General features: G+C 34.5%; 2 protein-coding genes across 3 annotated transcripts; one reads left to right on the top strand and one right to left on the bottom strand.

Moving 5' to 3' along the window:
• Positions 1–580: 580 nt before the first annotated feature.
• LOC129286002 (uncharacterized) lies at positions 581–2,805 on the top strand. Its single transcript, XM_054922033.1, has 2 exons — positions 581–1,128; positions 2,716–2,805. The coding sequence occupies exons 1-2, from the start codon at positions 800–802 to the stop codon at positions 2,774–2,776; spliced, it is 390 nt and encodes a 129-aa protein (XP_054778008.1). The 5' UTR covers positions 581–799; the 3' UTR covers positions 2,777–2,805.
• On the bottom strand, positions 1,929–10,679 carry LOC129286001 (putative ALA-interacting subunit 2). Of its 2 annotated transcripts, none has more exons than XM_054922030.1 (9): positions 10,520–10,679; positions 9,201–9,365; positions 7,712–7,773; positions 7,552–7,626; positions 7,328–7,444; positions 5,340–5,410; positions 3,668–3,965; positions 2,860–3,149; positions 1,929–2,269 (listed from the first exon to the last, which is right to left on the bottom strand). In XM_054922030.1, the coding sequence occupies exons 2-9, from the start codon at positions 9,286–9,288 to the stop codon at positions 2,206–2,208; spliced, it is 1,065 nt and encodes a 354-aa protein (XP_054778005.1). In that variant the 5' UTR covers positions 9,289–9,365; positions 10,520–10,679; the 3' UTR covers positions 1,929–2,205. The 2 variants fall into 2 exon arrangements, with proteins under 2 accessions (XP_054778005.1, XP_054778007.1); XM_054922032.1 differs by having other exon boundaries at positions 10,389–10,525.
• Between the last annotated feature and the right edge of the window lie 612 nt (positions 10,680–11,291).

Genomic DNA, 11,291 nt, shown 5'->3' with positions numbered 1-11,291 from the left:
TACTTAAAAGCTTAAAAGAATTTATTGTCTTTGAACAAATTTCATTATTATGTTTTGAAAATTAGAATGTTATCGATATATATATTGTTCAAATTTCAACAAAATTCTATATATGAAATTTAATTTAGGCTCATAATGGAATGAAACCGAAGTGCATGCATCTTCAAAAACCTCCCCTTTTCATGAGAGACAAAAGCTCTTCTTGTTCTCACTCCCTAGAAGCCCCTCCATAAATTATCTTCTTGCTTAAATCTTAAAGAAAATGAGAGAACAGGTCATGAGAGACTAGATGATTATTTTAAATTATATGTTCAGAGAAGCTAATAGTTATAATGATTGGCTGTCATACCAAACTTTCAACATTAATTTAGATGCTGAAATTTTTTATGTTTCACCACCTAGATGCGTACACGTTTTGTATTCTAACATGACTTAGTTTGTTATTCTGTTGTATGGATTTTTTCACGGCAATCTATTAAAAAAATAAAAAACTTGTTGTGTTGAGAGATAAAACCTCTTCTTTTTGTATCAAGAATGTGATGCCGTAACAGCTAAACACAAATTAAAAGAGAACTAACAAAATGACTTTTACTCTATCAAGTATTAATTAATAATAATTGCAATCGTTTTCTTCAATTAATACATGAAGAATAGTAATAGTTTTTAATATATCCCTATGCAACGCATAGGGACTGAAATCAAGGCTACCTAGCTTACAGAAAAAGGAACACAGCCACAAAAGTAATGCAAAAAATGAAAGTACAACATCGTGATCAAGAAACTCAAACGAGTCTTTTTCATGATCTTCAAGAATGGGTTCCAATTTTGGATGACTGGAAGATTTCTCGTGAGATATCAAGTGGGAAGGTGCAACTTCGTCCCACTTGTTCGCATACTGAAACTCCATGGCAGATATAAATTCAGGTTCTTCTCTGGAACTGATAATGAAGAAAGGAACAGATTTCTGATGATAAAGAAAGAGAAAGATTTGTGTGTGGGATTGGTGACAGAAAGCGGAAGGAAAATGGGAATTTATAGTTCCTTTGAAGGAAAGGAAATGAGAAGGAAAGATCAGAGAAGCAGAATGCTAAGCGATGATGTGTCGTCATATGTCATTATTCTAGAAAGGTTAGTAATTTATTTGTGTGGAAAATATGTTAAGTAATTGAAAATTGGGATTAGTTTTTAGACTTCGTCAATTTAATAATTTAAAATTAATTAAAAAAAGAATGTAATTTTGTATTCACCGTCTCACGCGGAGAATCCAAGTCAACTGAATGAATTAATTCCTTAGCCTATTGGATTTCTAGATGCAGATGGATTGTAAGGTTATACTTTTTCTGTTTTCAAATAATTACAACAAAATGACTTTAGATCTGATTGTCAAATCAACGGGATGAGGCCCTCGTATTATGGATAACAATAATCTATATTTTTCATAGCTTTGTGAAAAATATAATTTGGTGCTATCATTATCATACTCAAACACTGTCAAGCTAATTAGAAATAGCTTTTTAACAGGATTTCTCAACTATCAACCTTATATGAAAATAATTTAATTATTTTCCCTCAATTTAACTAAAAGAAAATTATCTCTAGTATTGATATTGATAAATAATTTATTTTCCTTCTTTCCATTCCAATGTTCTCGGGCACTCCTCTCACCAATAATTTAATAGCTATTGCATACTTAAGATTTAAACTCAAAACATCTAGTTAAAAATGACCAATCATCTAACCAAGTAATCCAAGCATCTACTAGTGTTATTGATAGGTAATTGATTATTATATTTTTCATAAATAATTAATAAATTGTTTTAAATGTGTTATAATTGAAGTTATGCTTAAAATTGATATGTAAAACATCAATATCATGAAAGTGAAACCACAGAAAGTTCCATGAGCAACACTTGTTTCAGTTTCAGTCATGACTCAAATACCACATCTTAATATAAATTTTATATTTTATTGTGGTCGACAATATTGATGATTGGAGAGAATCCAGAATACTGAGAATAGTACAAGTACTGCAAAAGAGAGTTTTTGTTTCTAATGCGTTTCAGTCAACCCAAAGGGCTACATACTTAGCCATTACCATGTACAATTAAATACAACAGCTAATGTAACAAGAATGCCTATCATGTAAGATCAGCCTCAGCGAAAGAGAATATTTTTCAAGGGGAAAAATGTATAACTAATTCATCGTTAGAATATATCAGCTTGCAATGCTTGCTTGCTCCAAGATAAGTAGGCTGGGTCCCCATATGGCCTGCAAACAGGGGGAAAAAAAATCAGATGTGCTGTTTGCAAATTGTTACTAATGGGAATAATAATATACCCCCAACAAAAGTTATTCCAATTAGTAACCCATAACCTACAAGGTTGTGAATTCAAATTTTGTTGTTGATATAAAGATTTTGTAGGTGGACAATTTGTAAATGCTCTTTAAGCCTAAAAGCATGTCTTGATCTTGGTGAGCCCCTTGACCCTACTCAAACTTTTTTTTCTTTTTTACCCCTCCCCCCAACACGCACACACAAATACATTTACAGATGAATAAAATATTTGAAATATTTTTTCTCAACTCAACAGCACATTTTTAACTCCTTCTAGAAAGCTCTTAAAGAACTTGATAGGAAACACCTAAGGAATCATCTTATTATTATTATTTTCTACTCTTTGAAAATAAAAAATTCTGCGTTCCTAATCTTCCAGGAAACTACATGAAAGATTGGTTCAGGTTAGCGGGCTAACTGATAGGGATATTCCAGCATGACAAAAAGAATAGTTGAAAGCCAATTCCGCAATCAGGTCGAAAGAATGCCAAAAGCCACCAGACTATGTACGATAATAAATTACCTGGGATTTTTCACATGAAGCAACAAGAAGATGATGGAGATCAATATACAAAAGGAGCCAACAAAAAGATTTGCGAGTCCAAGAAAGTCATTTTTCCCACCCAGCCAGCTTGATGTTGACAGAACAATCTTCTTTTTCCCACCAAAACTGTAAGTGTTATAGTTATTCAATAGGTGGACTACGACAACATCATCCGCATCCAGATCCTCTTCGATTTTACCATACAACTTCCGGAAGCTAGGGAGAGCAGCAGTGCGCATCCATACTATAAGATCTTCTTGATCACTGAGCTGAAATGTGTGAAGCAGAATGGACAGCACAGGGAAGCATAATAAGATGATGAGAACTCATTAGAATCAGTAAATAAAATGACTGTAACAAGGAAAGAAAAGGACTACAAATGTTAACACGGAAAGATGAGAACGACACGAGAATTATGTTGTTAGAGATTATTTAAAATAAGAAAAGAAGAGAAACCATTTATGAGCCTTCATTTAAGAGTTTAAGGTTTCGAGGTGAATTGGTTCTTGAAGGTATTTCTCTCCTACAATCCCCCCTCCTTCACCCAATATTGTACATTCTTATCAATATCCGCATTATGATAAATGCTGTTCTCATCATTTCTAAACTATTCTTGGTGAATCATTATAACCCACAAGGAAGTCTATCAAAATAGATGAAGATAAAGAAAAAGGCATTGCAGCTGAAGCCATAAATCAATTGTGTTAGCATTAGAAATCAAATCTGGGTCATATGATAATCAAGAAGAACGCGCCACTTGGGGAGAAAATATGGTTAGAAGACTTACAGGAATGAGTGGATCCAGCTTTCCACCACCGATCAAGGTCCCATTCTGAAAATTGAATGGGTAAACATGCTTCCCAAATTTATGATCACGATCACTCTTCCATGCAATATTCTTCCTGTTGACCTTCAAATCTGATGGCCCTCGACTAAAGCCATATGTATCATTGAACAAACTCCATGCTATTAACCCACAAGGTACAATTGGTTGGTCATCAAAGGACTCTACAGGTTTACAAGAACTGGTGCCATTGTACCCAAGTCCCTGTAAGAGCTGCTGATCACTTCTACTTTTGACATACCTGAACAAGTTTTGAGGACTTCAATGACCATGGCAATTAACTAACTGAAACTAAATATATAAACACTCGTTTTTGGACAGAACGAAGCAGGAAAAAATAAAAAATGCATTTTATACAACTAATTTAAGAGTTTCAAATGCTTTCATGTACCCTACATGGTATTAATTCCATAAACAACTCAATCAAATGGCAGGAACCAGATGTCCAGAAAGCGTACCAAAAGGTGGGATGAGCTTTCTCATAGCTCAACTCACAAATTTTGGTTAACAATAACAACTAGGATTCAAGGGAATCGAAACTTGAGGAACATATTCCACAATTGCTTTTTCAGAGACAAGACCAAAAATGTCAAATGAAACAATTTGCAAGTATCATGTCGAGCCTAGAGATTCATAATTTGGGAGGTCTAAAAATTTTGAACAGCAGGAAAGCAAAATTTGCTTTTGAAGGAAAGAAAATTGTAGATATCTAAAATTGATTTTTTCAAGAGGACAAAGCACCAGCTCTCATTCTAGAACTTATTAAGAGGAAAAACATAATAATACTTGACTACATAAAGAAAGTGAGACAGTCATAGCCCCCAATTACTTAATCCCAAATGGTAGTTCAATTCTTAATTAAGTTTGCTTTTATGGATAGCCATGCAACAGTTTAACCTCAATTGGTAGCTCAATCCAGAATTCAGTTTGCTTTCACAGCTAGCTTTGTAATCATAATGCAAAGACTCGAGCTCAAGCCCTAAAAGTTTGCATCTGACCATTTCATATGACAATTGACTGCAATATCTTCTTCCTTTACACATAAATCATTCTGCGGGATTTTCTATAAGTGAAAATAGAGACATTCAACAAGCAGAAAAGATAATAGAGCAGGTAGGCGAAGCGACAACTAAAAACCAAATTGTCTTGAATGGAGACAAAGCCCAGCTTAGCTCCATTGCAAACACTCATGAAGTCATTGAGATCCCTAATCTTGAGGAGATAGTTATGAAATACAGCTTGCATGTAAATCAGGACCCAAAAAAAAAAAAAAAAAGAGCAATGCTCCCTCTAGTCCTATTTCTAAGTCACTTTCAACGTTTTCACCGGAATCAAGGAAAATCTTAAACTTCATTAACTCTGTCTAAAAATTTAACAAGTTTTCAACTTTACCCCTATTAAATATATTTATTCTAAAATAAAATACTCTAGCATTTAATAAACTTCCCTATATTTAATAGGGGCAAAATAGTAAAGATAAATATAATAATCATTGATGTGCCTTATAAATAGGACTAGAGGCGTATATGAGAGGAAATCAATGTGAAAGAGAAAGAACAAATGGGGAAAACGCAATTCCATGCAATAGCTGTAAAGGGAAATAAAGCATCCTCACCGTCGGTGGTTTTGGTAATAATTATCAAGCTGGTAATAGATATAAATTGGTGCTCTCATTGGCTTAGGTACCTACAGAAAAGTTACAAACACAATTAAGGGACCATAAGCAACGTCAACTCTATCAGTAGTTCTTTTGGCAAAGCCATTACTTGTTTTAGCACCCAATCCAAAAATCTCAATTATAATTGAAATGAGAAGAAAGAAAAGAAATAAGCCAAAAATGTATTGTTAGTGAAGCAACGGCAGAAAACAAAGGAAGTAAATATGAGCACAATATCATATTGAGCAATGTCGTAAGCCACAACACAAGGTTCTTGTTAATAGAGATATATGTCAAAGCTATCATTGGGCCTTCACTTAATAGTTTAATCTTTTGGTATGAAATGGTCCTCCACATGGTATCAGATCCTTCATGAACAAGTGGTCAAAAAATAGATTCTTACTTCCCTTCACTCTCCTAAATAAATTCAATTTAACACATGACATGGAGCGCTACTGTTTAGTCAATGCTTCAAGCCAAAAAGCCTCTTTGTGAGTGGGTATCCAATCATTTTTTGGGCCTTACATAAAGCAGCTAAATCTTTTAAGACAAAACGGTCCTAGGAATTTTCCAAAGTCCATAATAGGAAGCAATCATTTCTCTTTGCTGACAAGTACAGAAAAGTTCTAACTTTACCAGTTATAACATCAATATGTGAACTATTTCCGAAAACTACCCCACCCCATGGTGGTGTCCCCTAAAAACAAGATGTTAATGCTCTCAGACACCATACAATATTTCATAAAGTTCAAATGAATATTTATGCCCCCCAAAAGTTCACCTCATGCCTAGCATGCATACGTTTTTTAGTCAGAACTGCAGGGGCATCTTGAAAATTCAATAATAAATTGAGGTAAACTTCTGCAATTTCTTCACATCTATGCTTCATAGAAGCAGTTCATTGTTTAACAAAAAAACAAGAAGGAAAGAAAGAACAAATGGGCTGAAATCTTTTTCAGTACAAGATGACCTTTAATTCCATGAGAAAGGCACGACAATAAAGTTAAAGGGGTCAATTTTATGGGATACAACTATCTTCAATTTACTGATATTATAAGAGAAAGGAAAAGTTCTATTCTCTTTATTTTTGTTTTCTTCAGTCTTAATTCATCCAAACATGGGGAGTGAAAACCTCTATAATTTACTTTCCACCTTGAGGACATGGAGTTTTTTAATCTTCCAAAAAACTCGGACCACCAATTGATTTATCTAAATTGATTCTGACGGACCTGCAAGTTTTGGGCAGGTGAGGCTACAGGCTTATGTGAAGAAAATAAAGACAAAAGTTAGTACAAGAGGGCTGGCGAAGGCTGCATTATCTGTGATGAGGAGGCCAAAGGGAAGAGAGAGGCAATTGAGGGCTGTAACACATGCCCAGGACGTGAGGGGGTAAGTAGGAGGGGGAAGAAAGTATGCAGGTAGGGTTGGAGAGGATTGTTGAGGGGTTTAGGGTCTCAGAGGAGACAAGGAAGAATTTTGGCTAATGGTGAAGAGAGTGCCCAGTCTCTCGGATACTAGGTGGAGGGAGGAGCTGTGTCTCTTTATTTTCTTTCCTTTCCTTTCCTTTTCTTTCTTTCTTCCTTCCTTTTTTGTGATATCTTTTATGTCTCACTGTTTACTAGTGTGAGCTGAATATCTTCTGTAACAACCACATTTCCTTTATTGGAAAAGCTATTTAGCATTTAATATCAAATTTATTTTCATATTGAACCTTAAAATAATTGGAAATACAACAGAGAAAATGTCAGCAACATTTGGAAATTTTGTTACCAACATCAAAAGCAGCAAAGAGGAAGCAAACCACAAATAAAAATAGGATTAAAAGGAGCAAGTATCCACAAAATTTTGACGTTGCAAATTCCTGAAAAGGTTTCACAAAGATCAAACAACGACTGCAGAGATAATAACCACTAACTAATGCAACCAAAAGATAAATGATTAATCACCTTTAAGAATCGTGAACATTTTTTGGAGATTGAGTCATCTTTGATATATGCAACCTTGTTACTTCTATACTCTTCTGGCACGCATTCAACATCATACCTATCCACAATTTCAACAACCTACTATCCACAAGTCAAAAGTATATTCCAACAAGCATTAAGCTTTTGAAGAGAGAAAAGAAAAAAATCACTGCATAATATTAAAAGAAAATAGAAATGTAGTTTACATTATAGGAAGCACGAAGAGTAACAAGCCCAACAGGAATGAAAATGCAACTCATCAATAGAAAAGTAGCAATGACCTGCATAGCACATGATTGAGATTTAGCATGCACATTTTATGAAACAAAGCACCTATTAATATCCAAATAATGTCAAAGAACTTACTGTTGCTGGTGTCAGGACAGGCTTACAAGCTGGAAGGTTCTGTTGTGTAAACTGATAGAATGCTAGAAAGCCGCCATTGACATCAAGTTATATTAAAGAAGTACAAAGGTTCAAGATTTTAAAAAGAAAGTTCATGCACAGAGACTTGTCTAAAGGAGAAACACGAGATGCAGTTAAAAGTAAACCACTTCACAGGACTGACTTTCTAGTCTATGCAAAAGACAAAATCTGCACTAAATTTGATTCATCCTCCAAGTCAGAGTCACTTTTCACAAAAAGACAAATATCCTAAAATGCACTGAAATAGTATGTAATGCTCTCCAAATATATTACAACTGAACAAGTACTCTCCATTACAATTTTCTTTCACAATAGCTAAACAGACAGTGACAAACGCTCTCATTGGCCAAATCACCAATTTGCACATCTTCAGTAAACCATAGAAACTTTTTTTTTTTTCAAGCGCATTTAATTTTGGCAACAACTGAACATCTATTGGATTTTGATGGGCATCCAAGTGAGATGAGGAACCCTCCCCGAAAAGCTAGCTGTTGAGGTGGGAGAACCAACCTACTTATATACCTCATTGAGTATCCCACACTACTCAATGTGGGGCTTGGTATCCTCCACTACCGAGTCACCATCAATTGGCCCCCCATGGAACGTCCTAGCAGCTGCACTCCACAGCACCTAACCCTGCCTCCTTCTAGTAAGAACCCTCAGTGGGTAAGCCTCTCTAGAATCACCGACAATGAGGCTCTGATACCAATTAATGGGTACCCAAATAGAATGAGAAATCCTACCCCAAAAGCTAGCTGTTGAGGTGGGAGAACCAACCCACTTATATACCTCATTAAGCATTCTGTACTACTCAATATGGGACTTAGTATCCCATACTATCAAGTTTCCATTAGATCCTATATAGAATAGACCAGACTATCCCCCACATTTTATTTCACTTTTAGTCTCTAAATTCTTTTCTTCTCAATTCTGTTTGCAATGTGAACCTCAGATTTGAAGAAGTGGAAAAATAACTGATTTAAATATATAACTATGCTGCCACATCTTCCATCGCTAAATATTTTCTGACAGTGAAAAAGAATAAAAAAAATAATAATCAAATCTCAATGAAGTCAGTAAATGGAATGTCCAAAACAAAAATGGACCAACCATCTTTTTGACTGCTGATAACAATTACACATGATTTGATCTTAGAGAAAATGAAAACTACAACCTAGTCTTGAAATAAGGAGAGATAGCTTAGAGAAACCATTCCCCTGCATCCCATGAAAGTAAGGAACCAACTATAATCTCAAATGTCTAGATGATGTCCCAGTAATAATCCAATATATAACAGACCATATTGAATAGAGGAACCAGACGTTATCAGAAATTAAGGATATAAAAACATCAACAGAAAAGTCCTCAATCATGGGCATAAAGAAAAGAAACAATTGAAAAACTGCTGTAAGAAACAAGAAAAACACACCATTATTTTGCCTTGAACGTGCTGAGATTGATTGGGAAGCTTGGCCTCCTCTTCCAACTGTTGAGGAACTCCCTCCCTCAACTTCCATTATTGCAACTCCCCAAGAGTCAAAGATACGGCTCAACAACAACAAAAAATTCCACCAGCACTTGCATTCTCCCAACACTGCATTGAAAAAATTTTCCTTCAGTTAACTAGGAAATAGCTATAATTTGTCATTTAATCGTTAATACCTAGTTTCAAAGAATATAGAAACTTCTCATTTATTTTTGAGGAAAGGGGGGTTTCGGCAGGGTGGGAGCACATGACATATTGCAATGCACTAAAGCTAAATCTGTCCATGCAATAGCAAATTTGTGCCCTATTCTCTTTCTTAAACATTTAAAAGTAAGGGTGAAAATTCCTATAAGATCCATATCCAAGAGCAAAAGTGTTGACTAAATCTATTCTTTATTTAGATCATTGGACAAAGAGAAATAAGAGAATCTTAAAGTCATGCAGCAGAGAGCAGGCCTATATGAAATTAACATAAGACTACAAGATGTCAACCTTGATAAACATTTCTACAGGTAAGTTAATCCTAGATATTTTTTAAGAAAACAACTAGCACCTCTACTCATATATAATCATGCTCGAAAGGTAGAACTGCATCAAAATAGATATGGAACGAAAAAACATGCAATGAAAGCTTAGTTATAGGTGATTAGAGAGTTTCCTCTGACATAGTTGTCTCATTCGAGGAAACACACAAACAATAAGCCTTAACAGTTGACTCTACTTCAAAGGAGATCTCATCCCTAGAATAAGTAATCTCCACTCTCAATCATATATGGAAGTGATATACATAGTTATATACCAAATATCCAACGCATTCCCAACCAGCCGTCTTATTTATGGTGTGGAAGCCAAATGTTCGCTCCAGTCCTGGCTGGAAAACTTCAGTTTATAACGACACAAATTTCTCCTTTGCAAATCCGTGTTTATTCATAATAAATCAAATTGAGCCTCTCAAATAAAGATAACAAATTCCCAAAACACAACCTATACTCAACCAGAATATTTACTGAATTAATCTGACCGTTTTAAGCTCAATCTAAACGAGAAAAAGAATTCAAAAGATAGCCTAGGCTAACATAATTGCGATCCTTTATCTGCCCCTGAGATTTTCTCAGCAACTTAAAATATTACCTGGTAATTTACGTTGATCCCAAGTTTGACTAAAGCACAAGTTGAACTCAAATGTCTTTTGAAGAGAGATTTGGAAATGAAGAAACTGAGTTTCCCAGGTGGATAAGGTAGCGAGGGAAGAGATTGCTTACCTAGAGAGAATTTGGAATCACTGAGCACTATATTCTTCGCTTACATAGCGGGAAGGAAGCGATCACCTGCGTTGCGAGCCACGAGCAAGAGAAGAATCCCAAGGTTCCAATTTTCTGTTCATGAAATCGATGTTCATGAATTACTAATTTACTATTACTATTTGTTACGTAAGAAATAAGAAATACTCATCTCCATGCCTTTTCTTTTTTTCTTTTTCCCCTTTCGGCCTCCACCCATCTTTATGCTTTTGGTAACAATTTATGTCTTTGGGAGAAAAACGAACATGAATAATAAAAAACTAATTGAATTCAAATGAAATATTTGAGTTGTACTATTACCATCTCAATTTTTTTTCTTATTTAACAATCTAAAAAGTATAATTTTTTTAAAAAATGTTCGTTATGCATGATATTTTTGATCAATTTAATCTCTTCTTATTAAATTAATTTTAATTTAATGAAATTATGACAAATAAAATGTATCAAATCATAATCGTCAAAACTCAAGTGAACAATGCCTGTCTTGCCCAAAGAAAAAAAAATAGTGAGAAATAATTTTAATTTCTTCAATACTTTTCTTAACGTTTGGATGAGAACAAAAAATGGAAGGGGAAAAAACCTAGGAAAGCAAAACTTTAAAAACTATTGTTATTTTTAAAAACTTCTTCTTCAAGTTTTCTTCTCACTTTCTTTCTATCCAAACCAGGTTTTGAAAGTCAAAATGAGGCGATGTACTAGCTTATACATCCATAACAGGCTATTGGGGAATTCA

Source organism: Prosopis cineraria, unplaced genomic scaffold (assembly GCF_029017545.1).
Source record: "Prosopis cineraria cultivar Desert tree isolate PC_DT_omini unplaced genomic scaffold, ASM2901754v1 PC11, whole genome shotgun sequence".
Taxonomy (NCBI): Eukaryota; Viridiplantae; Streptophyta; class Magnoliopsida; order Fabales; family Fabaceae; genus Prosopis; species Prosopis cineraria.
The sequence above is the reverse complement of the archived record's forward strand: the minus strand, read 5'-3'. Positions and strand labels throughout refer to the sequence as shown.